Raw genomic sequence first — 20445 nt, 5'->3', positions numbered from 1 at the left:
AAAAAAAAAAAAAAAAAAAAAAAAAAAAAAAAAAAAAAAGTCCAGGGTGCTCATCAGAATAACTTTACCACAAGTCGTAACCTGCCTCTGCTTGTTAAGGAGAAGCCATGGACCGCATTAGTTACAGAAAGGGGCCAAGGAAAGGCAGAGGCTTAAAATTATATTCTGGTACATATTACCAAGCCTCTGGTGGCATTACTTGTTAAAGAGCAATTGATTAAATTTCTTGGTCATTGCACAATAACCAGAAAACTCTTTTATTTTTTCTATACTGTTGAAAATATATTCTAAACTATAGTTGTTCCTCCTGCCTGAGTAAACAGACTGTAATGGAGAAAATTTAACCTTTCTTTAGAGATTCAAAGTGTATCAGTGTCTCAGAATAATCACGAATGTCACGTAGGATTGTTGAATACTCTGCTTGTCAGGGGTGTCGGAATTTATGCTGAATATGAACTGGCCCAAGATATATCTCAAAAATTAGGATTTGGGCCAATATCAGATTACCATTTTATTCAAAAAGAAAATAGGAGGGAGAAAACAGACGTCTAATTTTCTTTAGGCTCCTTTTGATTAAGGTGTTACTTACTCCTTTGTATTTGGATGTTACTTTAGGTTTGGCTGAATGGAAATTTTATTTGAATTGCAAACCTAATTATATTGTGAACATCAGTCTTGGATGTAGGAAATTTTATTATGAAGCTAGAAATTTTTGACTTTGTCATCTCCCTACTGGAAAATGAAATCTACGTCAGATTAAATCCAGTCTAAGGGATTATTTTCCCCAAGGCATACCTTATCGATAGATACAAATTTTGCAATATTAACTGATGGCCGTGTCTGGGTAGGTTTAGAGTCTCATAACCAGTGCTTTTGCTACTGTTGAGATTTGCTTGAAAGAGACTTTGATGCTCCGTTTTTTCTTTGCCCCAGAGTAACGTCTGACATTTGAACTCAGCCTCAGCCAAGGGAGCCATTACCCCGTTTTTCTCTACAGCAGCAGATTCAAATGGGCTTGGCATTTCTAAGTAAATAAGTAGCAGAAACGATTGCAGAATTCATAAAATATAATCAAATTTGCTATTTGAGGATATTGATACTTAGAAATCTCTGGGAAAAAAGACACTTTATTATGAAGTTCCTGAGCAAACACACCTATTCATCTGTGATAGAGTGCTTACTCACACGAACTAACAAAAATACTAACTATCACAATGGTGTTCCCAGTAGGACAGAATGTCATCCTGTTATGCTTTATTGTGGGGAACAAATATTTCCCCTTCCCACTGAGTTGTATGATACAAGGACCCCATGAACACGCTGATGCACAAAGCTGGCAAAGTCCAACTGGTCACAGGAGATTTTATTTAAAAAAATCCTCATCTCTGCAAGGTGACACATATCAATTTAAAGCATTTTGTTTCAGTGAGTTTTCCATAATCAGAAATAAGTACTCATGACTGTGTCATTTATACCCTGGTTCTTTTACCACTATTTTTAGTGATAATTCTGAAACACGGCTGTAGTCATTCTCAACTAGGGTGACACTGCCTCCCCTAGAAGGCACTTTAATAAGTGAGAGGGGATTGGGGATTGTCACAATTTCTGGTGTTTATTATGGCATGGGAGAGGGAGCAGGAATGTTCAGTACACAGGTTCATTTCATATGAATAACTGCCTGGCCCCAATACCAGTAGCATCCCTTAGGAAACATATTTCCTTGAGTTTTCTTTTCTTTTCTTTTTCTAAATCTTTCCAATAGCCCTCACTTCATTTGGCAGAACCACATCCTTCCAAAATAGTCTATCCAAGTTTATAGGCATAAGTAGAAGAAGCATCATTAGTGAGTGGCAGTGAGATTCAAAATATTGAAAACCTACAAAGACTTTGGAATTGTAAATCCACAGCCCAGGCTGGATGTCAGCCCCAGAACCTCCTTCAGATCCTAAGGTCACTTGCTATTAAGAAGCTCTTCCTTACGTCTAACTTCATTTGCACTGAATCTTAAGCCTGTTTTCTCCCAGGTAAAGACCAAAGTCATTGTCTGTGTTAGAGCTCTCGGTTATATATGAAAACTGTAAATGGACTTGAATTGACCTTTCTACCATAATGGCTTTTTATTTGAGACATACCAACCTGCTTAACAGGCAGAACTAACTCATGAGGTAAATCCGATCCAAATTTCCAATTCAGCAGTAACCACTCTTAGCACCACTGCTTTATATGTTTCAGGCTCAGTGACTCCAGAAATGTGCTTAACATCAAGAGCTTCCCTGTCAGAGTCCTCAATGCTCAGAGAAATCCTACAGTCCCCAGCTATGGGCTGACTTGTAGGGAGGGGCAAGGGCCCAGAAATGTGGTCGCTTTACCCAGGGGCCCCTGGAGAGCCTATTCTGTAGAAGGTGTTGCCCAGGGAATACTTTAACAAATCGAGGTTCTAGTAGAAAAAGAGTTCAAAATTGATTTCAAAGAGAACTCTGATTTTTAGTCTATAAATTACTGAGAATTATTTTGAAAATAAAAGGCAGGGCAGAAATATGAATTTTGAGTGAATAAGTGAATTCATGAAGCAGTGCTTTTCAAAAATTCTCATTCCATTTCCAGTATATCTTTCATTTCCTTAGACTATACTAATTCCCTGATATGTATTAGTATTTTTCTGTTGTTAAATTATGAAGCCAACTTGCCATGGAAATTTGACATAGATTACCTAAAGAGCACCACTGACATCCTCGGTAAATTTACCAACTTTTCCAACACCAACACTGACATCAATGCTGTACATGATAAGTGTTCAATAAAGAGTTTAAGTGCTTTGACCCATCATAATATGATAAGAAATGTACAAATTTACAGTTTCAGAAAAATTCCAAAAATGTTTTGGCAATGGCAGCATCATTGAAAAAGCATATGTTTTCCTGGGCAGCTGTTTTTAAAGGTTGTAGTTATTTACATATAAATAAACAATATATATCATAAATACTACATATATTATTTACTTTCACTATTATCATGACTGTTAAACCAGTCTCATTTCTTTGTATTTATAGCAAATTCAGAGATGCCAAGCCTGGGGTGGTCACTGGTGGCACATAAGGTACAAGTTACTAATGAGATTTTCTTCTGGAGAGTTTCCCCTTTTGGAGTATCTTGTATGTTCATATAGTGAGCAATTAGAGCTGGCAGGAGGTCTTTGGGTTTCTTGCCCTTGGCCAATACTGAAAACATAGCATGACACTTTTCCCACTGAGCCTTAATGCAGCTCAGAATCATTTTGCCTTAGTTGGGACACAGGTTCTGCTGTTGTAACAATGACTCAATGGATAGTTAAGTGACAGGAGTTTATTCCATATGCATATATTATTCTGAACATTAGCTCAGATGTGCTGTGGAAGCCTCACAGTGAGGAGGATTCAGATTCCCTCTTTCTTTTGCTCTACCATCCCTGTCTGCATGGTCTGTGGGAGCTCACCATGACATCTACCTTCTGGCCTGAAGGACTCAGAAAAAAGGAAAAAGGGAGAGGCATTATCTTCCCTTTAAAAGCACAATGGAGAAGTCACACACAGTATGGTGGCTTATATCCTATGAGTCAGTATTTTGTCACATGTTAACACCTAGCCAAAAGGGAATTAGAAGGGAAGAATACATAGTGGGGGACGGCTAGTAGTTTTCAGCACACCTTCTCATCATAGCATTCCAGGTGGTTATTAAGAATTGGCTAGAGTCAGCACATGACATAAAACATACCTGCTATTAGTAAATAATATATGCCTGTATGTTCCAACACACTCACTGGGGAACCCTGCCCATAAATAGCTCCCGTAACATATGATTTATTTCTTGCTCTTTCACTCTTCACCTGTGAGCTCTTCAGTGATAAGTAGTTGAAGTCTCTCACATTAGCTTTGGAAATTAGATTGAAACAGGCTGCCTAAAATGATGTAGATTATTTTAGACCATCCTGACTGAGTTAACTTTTTAAGTTTACTAACCCAAACAGAACCCCTTGGCCTCAACATAATTGCATATGCTGTGCCATGCCTAATGCGTGTGTGTTCTGTGATGGATCCTTTACCATGTATTTTGTTACACATCATTTGGTAACATTTTAAATCCCAAAATATTAAAAATAAGTAGAAGAACAGATCTTGTGTTTCTATAACACCGTACTCTTGTTAAATGCTTCAAAGGTGAAGCCTGGGAAATCATTCTCATGTGACCCACACATGACTGTAATTTGGCAACAGGCAGTAGAATGGAGGGTGGTCAGTCTCTCAAATCCATCCTGGAAAGAAAAGGTTATAACTGGGCCTTGACTCTGTTGGGGGAAAAGGACAAGAGACCTGTCTTTGGGAATAAGAGAAGCCCATCCTCTGACTCTGTTGAGGAAACGTCTAAGGAGACTGACAAGCAGATGAGTTTGTGAGGGATTTAAAGCCACCTTCTACTGATTACCCAATCCGACATTCCTGTACTTTAATAATCCCTTAATGATTTGTCAAGATAGAGCCAGCACTAAAGGGCTCTCGAAGCCTTCAGAGTGACAGTAAATATATAATTGAGTGTGTTTGCTGATGACGATTATAAAAAGATTAATTACTAGAGTTCCTCTTGATAAATAGTGAATGAGCTCACTTCATTTTAGAGACTGAGATACACATATCGTTATTGACCCAACCCTAGTTAGTTTTTCTTTTGATTTTAGCTTGCATTATTCAGTCAAACCTAAACGGTAGATCTACAGACAGTTGGGATTTCCCTTCTTATCTTGGCAAGTGAACAAAGCCTAGGAGTATCTATTGCCATACAGATTTAATAAAACCACAGGCAAGAACTTCGAAAATAAACCTTGCCTTTCCTGTCTGGGTATTCTATATGTAAAACAAATTTTTTTTGTTTCTTTTCCCTTCATCATTTTATAATACCAAACTCATAGTTACTGTGACTTTGCCATTCATACAAGCAAAGTTACAGTAGAAAATAAGTTAAATGATCAGAAACCCCGTTAGAAAATACAATAAATATACTTAAAAGACAAATGGCAAAGCAAAGAAAATATTTTCAACTATGACAAAGAACTAATTTCTATAGTATGCAGAGAGTGTCCACAAATCAAATAGAAAATGTGAAAAGTGCTATAGGAAAATGGGCAAAATATATCAACAGGAAGATCATAGAGAAGAAAATAAAAATGCTCAACCTCATTTATAATTAAAGAAATGAAAACTAAGACAACAATGAAATGTTTTAACCTACCAAATTGTCAAAAACCCAAAGATGAAAATATCTAGTATCAATAAATGCATACAGAAATATGTATTTATACGTTTTTGGTGAGTGTGTAAATAGGACAACTTTATCTGGAGGACAATTTAGCTGCCCCTATTAGTTATTAAATGTGCATACCCTTTGACCCTATAAGTTTTCCTCTGGAAATTTATTCTACATATGTTTACTACAGTATTGTTTACAGTAATAAAATGGAAATAACTGAAAGTTTAAAAGGTAAGCAACTAAACAAATTATATACAACATACAATGAAATACTCTGAAATTATTATGAATAACAATAGCTCTGGGCTCAAATATTTTTTTATTTTCTAACGTTAAAAGTTATACAACAGTATAATCACATTTATGTTTTTTAAAAGTTAGAAATATAGGGCCGGCCCGGTGGCGCACTGCTGCAGTGCGCCGCTTGGGAGCGCGGTGGCGCTCCCGCCGAGGGTTCGGATCCCACATACAGACCGGCCGCTCACTGGCTGAGCGAGGTGCGGGAGCAACACCAAGGGTTGCGATCCCGTGGCCGGTCCCGGTCCGGTACGGGCGCGACACTGAGGGTTGCGATCCGTTGCCGGACACGAAAAAAGACAAAAAGGAAAAAAAAAAAAGTTATAAATATATACATGCATATGCTGACAAAATAACTGAAAGAACACAGGAGAATAATGCTTAGTTACAATTTCGAGAAAGTGAGACAAGGTGAGGAAACGAAGATAGGAAGTGACACTTTTCACTTTATACCTCTAAAAACTGCTTGATGTTTTTACAATGATCAGATGTTGCTTTTATAATAGAAAGAAAGAAAGAGAGAGAGAGAGAGAGAAGAGGAAAGAAGGAAGGAAGGAAGGAAAGAAGGAAGGAAGGAAGGAAGGAAGGAAGGAAGGAAGGAAGGAAGGAAGGAAGGAAGTTTGGCCTTTGGAAGTAGTTTGGTTCCTTCCTCCCTCAGGTACATCATTCTTGACCCATGGGTAAGGAGCCAGCACAGTCATGTTGAACATACTTTCTTTTTTCTCTTGCCCACTCAGTCTTCTGGAAATTCTTTGCTCCTTCTAAGACAGAAGGAAAGAGTCAGGTCAGCAAACCTAAGGGAAGAGAGGCTGGCTAAGGACACATTATAGAGAACAATATTCTCACATATAAAGGATGTGTGTAAAAATTATGAAATCAATGTAACAGATTTGATGCTTACGTTTGATAATGGCTGAAATCAGAACCCAAATTATCTTCCCTCTTTGGAGTTGGTGAATGACAAAATGGACTAAACGTATTCCCAATCCTTAGCCATAACCAGATATCCTATTACGTTGGGGATACTGAAGATGCCCAACATTTATATCCCTACCATGAGTACCATCTAGTAGAGCTAGAATTGTCCCTTTTTCTTTCATCATGCTACTGGGCACCCCGATCCAACTCCCTTCTCTCAGTGTCCTGCTCCCCATTTTAGGGCAGCTCATTCAATAGCTATTTCATGTTGAATATTGTCTGTATGCTCACAGTGGAAAAAGTGGCCCTGATACCCTCTTTACTCCAATGTACTTTTAAGATGCTTCATATGGAGGCAAAATACATATCAAATTTATTCAGCTTCTCAAAAGGTGGCAACAATGAGAACTCAAAATATCTGTCATTTAAAATGAATAGTCATTGCTCCCTCTGTTATATTTTCTTATGACCATACTTCAACTAGGCTCTTTCTGTACCAGTATTTGCTTGTGCATTTATAATATATGCAGCTCTGTAGGGGTTGCAAGATAAATAAGGCAGAGCTGTACTTTAAGAACTTAGTCTTACAAATAGGTTAACAGTAACAAAAACTGTGTTTAATGAGTACTAGTCTAAACCATTTACAAGAAATAACTGATTTAATCCTTACAACATCCCTGAAGTGGGTACCATTATTGTCCCCACTTACCAATAAGAAAAATGAGGCACAAAGAGGACAAATAATAGGTCCAAGGTCAGACTACTAGTAAGTGGCAAACTCAAGAAGTCTGCATCTGAGCTCATGCGTAGACCTCTGCCCTCTACAGCCTCTGAGCATGCAAAGAGCTGCATTATGGAGCAGCAAGTGTTAAATGTCCTTTAATGATCAAAGTACAACAGGAATTCAGCCAGAGAACATTTCTGGGTGGAATGTTCATGGGGGTACCTGGCAGAGGGAGTTTAAATAAGATTGTGATAGGTGGAAAAGGGGCAGTGATTGCAAGCCATGCAGGTGAAAGCTTTCAATAGCCAGAAATTTCCTGCATGTAGTCTAAATTTATTCTATTTTTGTTAAATTGTTTATCTTCCTCTATTTGCATAAGTAAAATTTTAGCTGCAAGCATGAATAAGGAGTACATGTGAACTAGAGTTAGTTACTCAGAAAATACAATCATCAAAATCATAAGGAAAAGATACAGGTTTCCTTGATTCTCTTTTATTGATTGATTTACAGGAAGATGTTAGGGAGATATGAAAGTAGCATATAGAATCAGAATGATAAACAGGACTCTATTAGGTATGTATATATTGTATTTCATCTAGTTCATTGTTTTCATTTTGCAGACAGGAAAGCCACTTAGAAGGTCAGATGCTTTGCCTCTACTCAGGCAGTCAATTAACTTGGCAGAGCTTTACCTAAACCTCAACTCCAAACTTCTTGTCTGCTGTTCTTTGCTCAGCAACATGTCCTTAGTTTGAGATGTACTTTTCTTACTCTATTTGGTACAACACCCTAAGAAAAATAAGGAAAAGCTATCCATGCACCTGAGCAACAAACAAGCAGGGTATTTAGGGCTTCAACTTCATTTTGACGAAAAATGCTTAGTCCTGTATTTCTCATTTCTCTCCCTTGAGGCCATTTTCTCTACTGTGTGCTGAAGAGTAATTAAGAAAATATCGAGACAATTGGGGACACAATCAACACACACCTGCAATCCAGACATTTCCATTTTTAACCATGCCATTAATCTTACCCTGGTTGATCTTCACTAAAGTGTCATTTAAACTTTTGTTCATTAGGTTTGATAACTGGGGGGGGAAATAAACTGAAAATACCAGCATGCTGTTCACTCTGCAGGAAAGACGTAGCTAAGCCAATTTTGTGCTCAGTTCCATCAACAAATGCTTTTCTAAATTTCCGGGAGGGTTTGTATTGTTTTTGACTATTTGAAGCTTTTCTCATAGTATTTAGCAAGCAGTCTAATTGCCATACACAGTGGTAAACCAGCCTGGAGAGTGTGCCCTAGCAAGCTGAATTTATGTTCTCAGAAGCACATTAATTAGGAACTTTCTGGAAAATGTTCAGTAGTTACTCTTGGTTGGTTATTTTGCAAACTATTGAGAATCCAGAGGAACTAACCCTTAAATTCTGTGCTTCGAGCAGTATTGCTTTGTGTTTTCTCCAATGAGTATATTCTTATAAGAAGGCAGCTTTGCCAGGCCATGGGCACTGAGGAATGACCAAGCAATGTCCCCTAAAAGTGAGTGAAGCCCTTTCATGCCCCTCGCCAACCAGCTACCCCTGCTCGTCCCCTACCTCCCAACTACTCTCACAGGTTGAGGCTGCTCTGGAAGTCTAGCTGGATCTTAGGAAGCAAGGTCCAAAGACCTAATGTGAGGATTTGGGGTCCTCCCTAAATGCTGTTTCTAGGGAAGCAACATGAGAAGCAGAACTGCTCATGTCCATGGGATTCTCCTCTGAGGCGTAGATTTGAAATGGGAGGCTGCTTGAGCCACCTAGCCCAAGGCTGCCCTGTTTAGTAAGTTAGCAACTCCAGAGACAGGATATCACCATTAAATTTATCTTCCAATTTGGGGTAGAATAACCAACTTGGTGGGAAACCTATTATACTAAAATGGCTTTGATGACTTTCTTCGAAGACAGACAGGCAGATAGAGTCATAGAAATAGATATATTTTTATATCTATATATTGGCCAGTAAGAGAAAGAGAAGTGAGGGGAATCAGTCCTGCAAATAATATTACACATATTGAGTAACACATTGGCATTTGTCTCAGTTCCTCTTTAAAAAGTAAAAAAAAAAAAAAAAAAGTAGACTACCCTCTGAAAGGATAGTTCTTTTAGGTCAAAAGTAGCTAATCATTTGAAAATAGAATATTTATTTCTATAAAAGTTAGAAAAACATGTTTTAAAAAGGAAGGAAAGGAAGAATCCAGTTTCTGCCTGTCCTGGAAGACACGGAATTGAAAGATTAAGAATTACATTATAACTAATATAACAACAACTAACATTTCTTGAGGATTTACTAAGTGCTAAGCATTGGTGCAAGCACTTAATGGGAGTTAACGTACTTAACCCTCTCACCACCGGTTATCTAGGCTGAAACAGAATAATAAAAGATACTTTCTCCAGCAAAGAGGATGTTGATTTTAAGGACTAATTTAACAGAAGGAGTGATGACACAAGACATTCATATACCTGGTACAGAAAGGCTGTGTGATGTTTTGCATAGGTCTAACTGTGCAACTTGAGTTGCAGTCACATGTATAAATTTATACAAATTGGATAATCCATCTGCTTTAATAAAATGTGTATCCAACCATAGGGTGTAGAAATTTCAAAGATTTTATTTTTTGACAGGATGCCTGCCGTTTTTCTCTCTTGACTCCCGCTTGTTTTATTCATTTTGGGGTAGTTGCCAATTAGACCCAATTGGTAAGTATAATTAATGAGCAACTTGAACCTCAACCAAGGAAAGTAGCCATAGAAGCATTCACTTCCTTTGAAAATTTCTAGCCATATCACTCCCTATGACTGCTGTTAATCTCTCTCTCTTTGCAGACATCCAACCACACCAGAGATTAGATACTCCCTTTATTTATCACCCTAAAGATACCACACAGGACACTCCTAGGAGGAAATAAGCATTTGTGTAGGCTCTCGACACCATGCTAGGCATTTTCATATATACTATCTCTTTAATACAGAAACCCTTCAAGGTAGGGATTATTATCCTCCTTTTCTATAGTTGATGAAATGGCAGCTCAGAGAGGTTAAGCACTTGTCTTAAATCCAGTCAGTGAGACAGCTGGGCACACACCTAGGCTGATGTGATTCTGAAACCCTTGTTCCTTCCATCCTACATATGGAGCATTATCTCATTCAAAAATAGTCTTCCCTGAAATATTGTTACCTTGGAGAGCTTGGGGGTCATTTTTTCATTCAACAACTATTTGAGCACCAACTCTATGCCAGACACAGGTTGAATATTGGCTCAGTTGGAAGGAGTCATCAAGCAGGACTTTGAGAAGAGGTCAGTGGTTAGGGGCCACATGGTGGAGGAACAACGCTAGGAGGAAATGGGACAGGGTGATGGACAGGAGGGCATGGGAGGAGGCAAACAGAGGAGCTCCTGATCGTGTACCCATGGCTACAGTCTTTCTTCATGTGACTCGTGGACTTCCCTTTGTCATCCTATGCCTGAGAATATATGAAGGAGGCTGGGAAGGCAAAGGGACGTTCAATTGTCATCACTGGCATCTTTTTTGATCATTGCACCATCATCAAATGCATTGGGATAACCACAACATGGAAATTTCCATCATTGAGCCCACAACTGTCCCATGAAAGAGAGAACAACTTTGTATGTTAGAGGCAGTAGAACGTCCGGGGAGCTCTGGACGTGGGAAGGAGTGAAATACACTCTCATAAACTAACAGCCCCAGGGTCAAACCACATGACTTGAAAAGGAAGCTAAGCATCTTCTAGGCAGGTTACACGTACAAGAACATCTTATTGCCTTCTGTGGATGCTCTAATTCGTTCAGCCCAATCATACAGACTTTCTACTGTCTCAGCCAAGAAAAAGACCTTCCAAAATACAAACACCAAATTTATGATCAGTTTACTTTAGACTGTGATGACTTGCCATTTTTCAGATGCTCTCAACTGAACGTGTTGTTCAAGATTTTCTCTGCTTTTTAGAGGGTCTCCCCTGGAAAGAATAACTTGTGTGATGAAAACAGCACAGTCTAAACCCGAAACCCTCTCTTCATTTTATGAAATGACTCGATAGAAGCTGGCTACATAATTGAAATGTCTGTTATGCTTGTTAACGAAAAGTCACTTTGTCAATCAAGATAATGAAGTCAAAAGAATAACTTTGGGGAGTAGAACAAATTTTAGCAAAACCTGTTTCTTGGTGCTTGTCTGTCTCATTTATCTGACACATTTTCCTATTCAAGGAAGGAGATCTCTCTTTTTCTGCAAAGGGGCTTTTCCACTTTGGAATTACTTGTTCAGTAATTCTTGTAAACAAACCAGTCTGAACAGGAGAACCCTCTACCATTCTAGGATCTCTTTTGCATGAAGAGAAAAACTCTGAGATCTCCTTTCCAATTAGAAAGATTTAGGTTGCAAATGTTTGACCGGCATTTTGGTATTAAGGGCAGCAAAGTCTATTGTCGCTGGTCACATGTATTAGGTTCCTATCATGATAACACGGACCTTCTCGATGGAACCCAGCCTCTTCCTTGCTTCACTGCTAACTGAAAGGTCTTCCATATTTCTCATCTATTGTGTTCCTAGCTGCTTCTCCTGCCATAACACCACGTGGAACTTATTCTCCTCCCATTTCAAGCTACACGCAATTTCCCTTAAATGACATCCCCCATCCCATGTGTTTTGTCCCTCTTAGCATTTGCTGAATTTCCACCTTTTCCCCACTCTACCTATATGGCCAGAGCCTACATTCCCTCTAAGTCTCAGCTCCAAAATCTTCTCCTCTTAGAAATCTCAGTGCTCCCATCCCTACCCTGGACGCACATTCACCGTATCCTGTAGCACTCTATATGTGTCCATCATAGCCCCGCTTCTTTTGGTAGAGTGATCATCTGTCCATCTGCCTGCACCGTCCCCCATCATCTGCAGACCACGAACTCCTACAGAGTACAACCTGTGTCTTATTCATTTTTGCCACCCTGAAAATCTAGTGCAGTGCCTGGCACATGCAAGTAGGTGCTCAGTAAATTGTTTCTGTAAATATCTATATTCAGTTTTCCTGTCCTTGTTTTTAACTCTGGTTTCTAACCAGGCATAGACATGTAGGAGAAGGGCTTAGATATTAAGAGCTATAAACGAAGGACAAATAATCAAACAATAATGACATAGAAAGACTTGGGGAAAATAAATAGAAACGCAAACAGGCAAAGATCACCATGCCTAACTCCGGCTCATGTGCATGAAAGCATTCAGTGTGGGAAATTTGACTGTGTTCCTCTTGAATCAAAATTGCTATTCAATCATTTCCATCTTACTAATTTAGAGAGTCTGAAACTATATTTTTTATAGCAGCCAATGGCTTCAATATTTCCCTTTACATAGAAAAATAAATGCTATTGATTTCCCCCCACTTATTCAAAGTAATAATTGCCCATGGCCACTTTTCAGTCTAGATTAGGATCAATCCACTCAGTAGAAATGCATAGCTAACTTTAGAAAGTTAGGCAAACATCAAATAAATGGGAAAACTTGTGCTGACTGAGTACTTTTCTGCCATAATCAACAATTTTACAGTGGGATGTATTTAGAGAAGATAATGTATCTCATTCCTTAGGTGTCTTAAAGAAAAGTGGGCTGTGATTTTATTTTGCTTAACATGGTCAAGGCCAGGGAATTTATCACTAGACCCTTCAAAGTTCCTTCTTATTGATAGACAATAATTTGTCTATCCCTTAAAAATATTATTTGGATCATTTCAATCCATTGAAACTAATGGATGTAAAAGTGAAGACTAATTTATACAGGCTTAAGGAATAACTAAGGTAGTGCTCCCAGATGATGGCTAATAAAGTTGTCATAGGTTTTAACAGAATAACATTTTTTTAACCTTGAACTCTCAGCTCAAGATCATTAACCCCAAGAAAAATGAGGAAAATAGAGATTTCATGCCCCAATAAAAGCCAAATATGCAAACAGCTGATTTTTTATTTTTATTTTTTTGGCGCTCATAGCTGAAACAACCAGCCCTTCCCCTCACTGAACAGGCTGTTCCTGTTCTGCGTTGGAGGCCAGATTTCAAAAGCCAAGCAAGGAGTTCCACATGCGGCAACCCAGCAGGCAGTTATTCGAGTCCTAAATCACAGGCTGAGGACTCAACGACTCTTGTTGGCTCAGGAGCCTCGGGGTCCCTGGGTCCATCCAGGGACTGGGGTTCTGGAGGCTGTTTGTGCTGGAACAAGGCAGGGTGAAAAAACAGGTGTGCTTTTGCTAAAACAAGGAGGTGAGGACTGAGGAGTCAGTTTTTCTGGTCATCAAGCAGATCTGAGCTGAACGCTCCCTCATTAGCAGCATGTACAACCCCCGGGGGAGAGCCAGGAAGAGAGGCTGACTGTGCACGTGGACTCTGTGCACGTTACGGAATCCTGGGGGCGCGCGGGAGCGGGCAGCAACTGCGCGTGCGCGCCCGCCTGGGGACTCGGGGGAGGAGAAAGTTCGCTTCTCCCTTGTCACCTTGTGTTTCCATTCATAGATTCTGTTTCTTGGCATTCATGGAACAGGATTTATTTTGTTCTGTTGATTTATTTGTTCCCATTATTAGAGTAATAAGTATGATACGGAGAATAAATGATTGTTCATAACTTAGGTATGTAGAAAATGTCACATAAATTTTTTTTCTTAATTCAAATAAATCCAATTCCAAGGCCCCTTCCATCTATTTTTTGGTAAATTCAATCTTAATCTTTAGGAGCCCTCTCTCTCTCTGTCTCTCTCTCTCTCTCTGTCCCTCTCCTCCCCTTTCTCTCCCTCTCTCTTCTCTCTCTCCACCTCTTTCTCCATCTCTCTCATGCTTCCAGAGTACTTGGAAAACTGGGAAAGGGCCTCAACTTCCCTCAGCCGAGGTTAGCACTGATACAGTCATTGGCCAGGCCTGCTTGATCTCTCCCATGCTGCAGCTGGCATCACCAGCCCCAGGGCTGAGCAGCTCAGGGTCAGCATCCCATGGGATGCTCACAGCAGCCCCCCCTCCCACGAGGTGCCTGTGGTAATTCCCACCCTTATGGAGCTTACATTTGGGGACAAGAAGATGGAAAATAAGTAAGATAAGTAAGTAAAATATATCGTGTATTGGATAGTGGTGAGTTGCTGAGGAGAGAAACAGAGAAGGCAGGAAAGGGGATGCAGGGAAGGGGGTACAAAAAAGGGGGTGCAGGGAAGGGGCTGCAATTTTAAACAGAAGGGTGAGGAAGAGGCGAGAAGAAGACCAAGAACTGAGTCTTGGGACAGTCCTAATATCGGAGGACGGGCGCGACACGAGGACCCAGCCAAGGAGATGAGAGGAAGAGGCGAGAAGAAGACCAAGAACTGAGTCTTGGGACAGTCCTAATATCGGAGGCCAGGTAGGTGAGGAGGACCCAGTCAAGGAGATGAGGAAAGACCCTAGTGAGGTAAGAAGGAAACGAGGAGAGACGAGTGACCAAGAACTGAGTCTTGGGACAGTCCTAATATCGGAGGCCAGGTAGGTGAGGAGGACCCAGCCAAGGAGATGAGGAAAGACCCTAGTGAGGTAAGAAGGAAACGAGGAGAGACGAGTGAAGAATGGCTTTCCGAGATGATGGCCACCTGCACCTAATGCTGCTCACGGGCCAAGTAAGACGACACCTAGACGGGACTGGCCATCAGATATTTTACAGCTTCCTCCTCCCCCTCCCAAGCTTGGATCATTTCTTTCCTATCCCACCTGCTCCCATCTCTCCCCCATCAAAGATACCTACTTTTCTCTTGTTCCCTTTCAGGACATTAGTGAACTTACGTCTTTTACAAATGCCATCCAGAGAGCTTCTCTTCAGCAACTTCTGCTTTCCAGCAGCTCTGGCCAGCAACACAAACCTCCCTGAGAAAAGACACCTCAGGGGCCGTTTTTTAATGAGAAGAAGGAAGAACAAGTGGAAAATAAAATCTAAATTAATTAATAACTCAATAAATTATCCTGCTACACAGAAAAAAAAAATTCTTTATTTTTAGGCAAAACACCAAGCAGAGAATGTACTGAGTACTCGTATATAGGTGGGCAATTTTCACTGGTGAAGAGAAACCCATTTTGAAATAGGGAGATGTGGTAGCACATTTTAAACAGTTCCAAATAGCTAGTTTTAGGGCCTGAATTACAAGAAAAGTGTGTATTTTCCAATTAGAGTGATATTATATCAATCACGTACAACTGAAACAGGTGTCAATGCTTGGCTTACACAGTTTTCCAAATTGGTTAGTTTCTCATTGATCACAGGCATGCTCTGGCTTAACAACCTAACAGATGTGGCCTTATATGAATCATTTTTTCCACATTAGTTAGACCCAGGGGTCGACAAACTAGAGCTTGTGGGCCAAATCCATCATGCCATCTGTTTTTGTAAATAAAGCTTTATTGCAATGTACCCATGCTCATTCTTTGTGTAGTGTCTCTGGCTGCTTTTACTCTATATCCACCAAGTTGAGTTCAGTCATCCCTCGGTATAGGTGGAGGACTGGTTCCAGAACCTCCTGCAGATACCACAATCCTCATCTGCTCAAGTCCCAGATATAAAATGGCTTAGTATTTGTATATAACCTACAAACATCCTCCCAGATACTTTAAATTACCTCTAGATTACTTATGATACCTAATACAATGTAAATACTATGTAAATAGTTATTATACTTTATTGTTTTCATTTGTAATTTTTATTGTTATATTATTATTTTTTATTTTTATTATTTTATATTTTCAATTAGTAACTGATTGAACCCACAGTGCAGAGGGCAGACTGTAGTTGCAACAGAATCCATATGCCCTGCAAAGCTGAAAATATTTACGGTCTGGCCCTTTACAGAGAAACTTTGCTGATGCCTGGTTTAGACTTTAAAATAGGCTTCTGGAAGCATTATTCATGAGTGTTTCGATACCACTCCATTGATTTTTGCCTTAATTTGCTCAAGGAGCATGTCTTAGATTTCACTTCTTTGTGCAGGCAAAAATCTTCTTTCTCTGCAGCTTTATGCTAGGGCACTGGTTCTCAAGGTATAGTCCCTGGACCAGCAGCATTAACATTACCTGGAAACTCTTGAAATGCAAATTCTCAGGTCTTATTCTAAACCAACTGATCAGAAGTTCTGGGGGTGGAACCCAGCAGCGTATGTTTTAATAGCTCTTCCAGGAGATACTGATGCATGCTAAAATTCAGAGCCATAGTTCCAGAACAGACACCAAAGAGGGCTGATAAGAAGAGCTGATAATGGAAACAGGGATTTCTACATATCCCTTCTTGTGATTATTTTCAATAGACAAACTAGTTTTTGTACATTAGAATCATGGTTTTAAGAGCAGTCCTTAAAGTGCCACTTTCTTATTCATGACATTAAGATAGCCCGCTTTCTAGCACAACAGTATTAGCATTTATCATTGCAGTCAAAAAGATTTTTGGTGGCAGCAGTAGGAAGAAGCCAAGCAGCTGTTTCACATAGGCATGACAGAGTAGGATAATAAGGTTAAATACTTAGTGATTAAGGACCCAAAGTACCCATTGCTTGGGCCGTGACTGTCTCCTGATTCTTCATCTTTACGTCCTGGAAGAGTTTAAGCGATAGAATGTAATGAGGCATTTATTTATAAGAGAGGAATGTAGAAGGGATTTATTTCCAGCACCGTGGAGGATATGCTAGTACATGAGAAAAAAGTTTTAATTGATATTTTCTCCTTACAGGATTTATGCAGGTGCTGCTATACTGTTGCTGTTTTTCCTTTGCTTAATGATCTAACCTCTCCCTGGAGATTCATCCCTCTGTGTATCTAGAGAAAGGAACAGCTCTGATAATGAACAGCTGTGGTTTAGGTGGAGCTAGAAGGCTGACCCCAGCAACAGGGAGGGGCAACAGTGAGTCTTGGCCTCTTTCAGCCAGGAAGAGAAGCATCAAAAAAACAATGAACAATCTCAGACCGCTTTTTAAATATCTGAGATTGACATCAATTTTTAAAAGCTACGAGAAATGAATTTGAGACCCTAAAATATGAGCCAGTTGGAGTGACCATGCATACTGGTTTGTGCAGGATTGAATAGTCCCAGTTTATACCTGTCAGCCCAGAGTAATTGTTAATGACGACCCCTTCACGTGCAGACGTGTCCTGACTGTATGATGAATGATATGGTTCCCTTAGTGAGAAATAAATAACCCAGTGGAATCCAAAGAATACAGACTCTAGATTTTCTTACAGGTCTCTGCTTAAAACCCAGTTCTGAAAACTTATTGGTTATATGAATTTTGCAATTAACTCTTTATGCCTCAGTTTCCTTAACTGTAAAATGGGGATGGATAATAACATTTCTATCATAGGTCTGTTGAGCAGATTGTGTAAACATATGCAACCCTCCTGGTTGAGTGCCTGACATCTGGTAGGTGCTTAGCAACTGCTGCTTCTCCTTAGAGACAGAGAAACTGCGTTCAGTCAATTGGCCCAGTGGAATTCACTACATTAAATCATTCACAGCAACCCAGAAATTCATAAGCACCCTTGTTTTAGCTCCATTTGTAATTGGCTTTTTTAACATGTTGCAACTGTTGTTTCCTTATAAGGAACTATAAGAACATCAAGAAAAATTTGTCTTTCAGAGAAAGTCATATTTGCACTTAAAAAATAAGTTCACGTTCACAAAGTTGAACTAATACTCAAGTTTTTAGATGCTGCTGCAAAGTGCCAGAAACGGAAATGACCATTTTGCAATTCATGGTGTTGGAGCTGGAGGAGGCCCAATAAATTATACCCTACTCTTGACTGGACAAGATTCAGATCGACTGAGAGTTAGACACTAGAGTCAGGCAGATGGAGATCAACATAATCATTTTTATTAATGGTAAAGGTTTTGGAGATAATAAGTGATTGTGAGGGTCAAATGAATTTGCCTGACTGCCTCAGCTCCCAGACACCCACTCAAAGAAGAAATTTGGGTCTACCATAGTTACCTTTACCAAGATCACTGAGTGGCATTGGTCCCTGGAGGAAAGGGAACAAAGAAGCTAATTCCTCCACTCTGAAGGACTCTTAGTAGATTAGTTCTATCTAATCAAGAAACAGACAACAGTCACCACCAATCAGGTTATTTAATAAGAGTCTAGATATGTCATGCTAATAAAGCTCCCTTCACATGAAACATGAAACCAGAGGAAAGAAGGTTCCCCACAACATCGTCACCCATATTTCTCACCGAGGATTTAGTCACAGTAAAGATTTGATCAAATTGGACTCGACAAGTTATCTTTGGAAAAGATGCCCAGATAATTAAACAAAAACAATTCATCACTTTTTCCAACTGTGGGTCAGAAATTGAGTTAAGTACTGTAACTAGATCCGAAATAATCAATACCTTTCTTTTGTCTGATATACTCATATGATAATGGCAGATGGTTATTTTAATAACCTTGATGGTATATGAAGGTCATCCCCAGCCTATAGCACCTTAGCTGCTTCAACATATCAGTCACCTCAGCAGGGACAGAATTAGGTTTCCACTTCAGTCATGTAGTTCATATTCATTCAACTGGAGGAAATAACAGCTGCATGGACACCCTCCCAGCAAGGGGAAGAACTTAGAGCTTTGTTTGCATCTTTCTCCCTTGTGGCCGAGACACTTTGTAGCCCTTGCTTGGTCCAATTCTGAGAAATAGCGAGGTTTCAATTTAAAAGTGCAGGACAGCTGAAGTGAAATTGGCTCTTCGAGTTCTTAAGAATCTGGACTCTTCCAGGCATAATCTAGATGGGCAGGTGAAATGACAGCCCACTCAGGTCACCCACCTTGTTCTTTTTGAGGTCTCTGACCACTGCTGAGGCCCAGTCATTAAGGCCTATGAAAGGACATGGGACCACTTAAAGGGCTGTCATCTCCACTTTCAGCAGGATACATCAATAGTGCTGAGGTATGACAGTCGTTCCCTTTATAACTGCTAATTTATTCCTGTTCCTTCATCTGTTCCAAGCTATAGATCCTAGACATTGCACATTTTATTTTCGCTTTATTTTAACAAGCATTTATTTGAACTACTTTCTGAGTGCTAGGCACTGTGGGAACCAGGGGAATCTCTATCATAGGAGCTTACACTTTAGTGGACAACACTTTCATTAAAGCAAGGCAGAATAAAATAACTGCCAAAAGACATTTTTTTAAAAAAATAGTGGACAACACTTTCATTAAAGCAAGGCAGAATAAAATAACTGCCAAAAGACATTTTTTTTTTAAAAAAAAAAAGAGAAAACAGTGGGACCACAAAGGGATGAATAATTACTACTGCTTGAGGGAGTTAGGAAAGGGCTCAGGAACTGGTAACATTTGAGCTAGACTGAAGATTGAGTTAGGGTCACTGAGGGGCTAAAATAAATAGTACCCCTCTTTCTCATCCAAATTCTGAACAATTTGAGAAGTAGTACTTGGTGTAACCAAAAATATCATTTTTATTACTTAGAGGGGACAAGTGGGTGGGTCTGGCGTTAGGTCGATTGGCCAAGTGGGCTTAATGGCACCCCAGAATTAGGCAGAATCCCACAGTGAGCATTCCTCTCCTCATCTCACCACACATTTTCAGGGCAGGGCCCCTGGAGGAGCTGGGAGATCTCAGGCTCCCCGCAGGCAAGAAGAAGAGCCAGACTGAGTGGAGCAAACCCAGTTATTCTTCTGTAATTTACATGACTAAAGGCACAGAGAAGGCCCAAGAATGTGTTTAGGAAAAATCCTTCCTCCTGAGGTTTTTTAGTCCGTCTTGTGTTGCTATAACAGAAACACCTGAGACTGGGTAATTTATAAAGGAAAGAGGTTTATTTGGCTTATGATTCTAGGACAGTTGCATCTGGCGTGGGCCTCAGGCTGCTTCCACTCATGGTGGAAAGTGGCAGGCAGCCGGCGGGTACAAGCAGATCACATGGCCAGAGGAAGCAAGAGAGAGAGAGAGAGAGAGAAGGTGCCAGGATCCTATAAACAACGAGCTCTCACGGGAACTAATAGAGTGAGAATTCACTCATTAATCCCCTGTCCCCCAGGGAGAGCATTAATCCATTCATGAGGGATCCGCCCCCATGACTCAATCAGTTTCCAACACTGCCACATTGGGGATCAAATTTCCACATGAGTTTTGGAGGGTACAACACATCCAACCTCCATCATGAGGCCAGGAATGGAGAAAGATACTGCTCCC

The 20445-nt window shown here is 39.9% G+C and overlaps 1 protein-coding gene across 3 annotated transcripts in view; it reads left to right on the top strand.

Annotated features, from left to right (window-relative positions):
• The window catches only part of LOC103604768 (transient receptor potential cation channel subfamily M member 3-like), a 95850-nt gene that overhangs the window by 44392 nt on the left and 31013 nt on the right, over nt 1–20445 (top strand). Inside the window, exon 7 of one of the 3 annotated variants that reach the window (XM_008589337.1) lies at nt 9875–9949. The exons of the other annotated variants lie outside the window; for them this stretch is intronic. Within the exon in view, the coding sequence (XP_008587559.1) occupies nt 9875–9949 (75 nt within the window). The remainder of the gene's footprint in view (nt 1–9874; nt 9950–20445) is intronic. 3 annotated transcript variants of the gene reach the window in all.

Source organism: Galeopterus variegatus, unplaced genomic scaffold, assembly GCF_000696425.1.
Source record: "Galeopterus variegatus unplaced genomic scaffold, G_variegatus-3.0.2 Scaffold5382, whole genome shotgun sequence".
In the NCBI taxonomy this organism is placed as follows: Eukaryota; Metazoa; Chordata; class Mammalia; order Dermoptera; family Cynocephalidae; genus Galeopterus; species Galeopterus variegatus.
The sequence above is the reverse complement of the archived record's forward strand: the minus strand, read 5'-3'. Positions and strand labels throughout refer to the sequence as shown.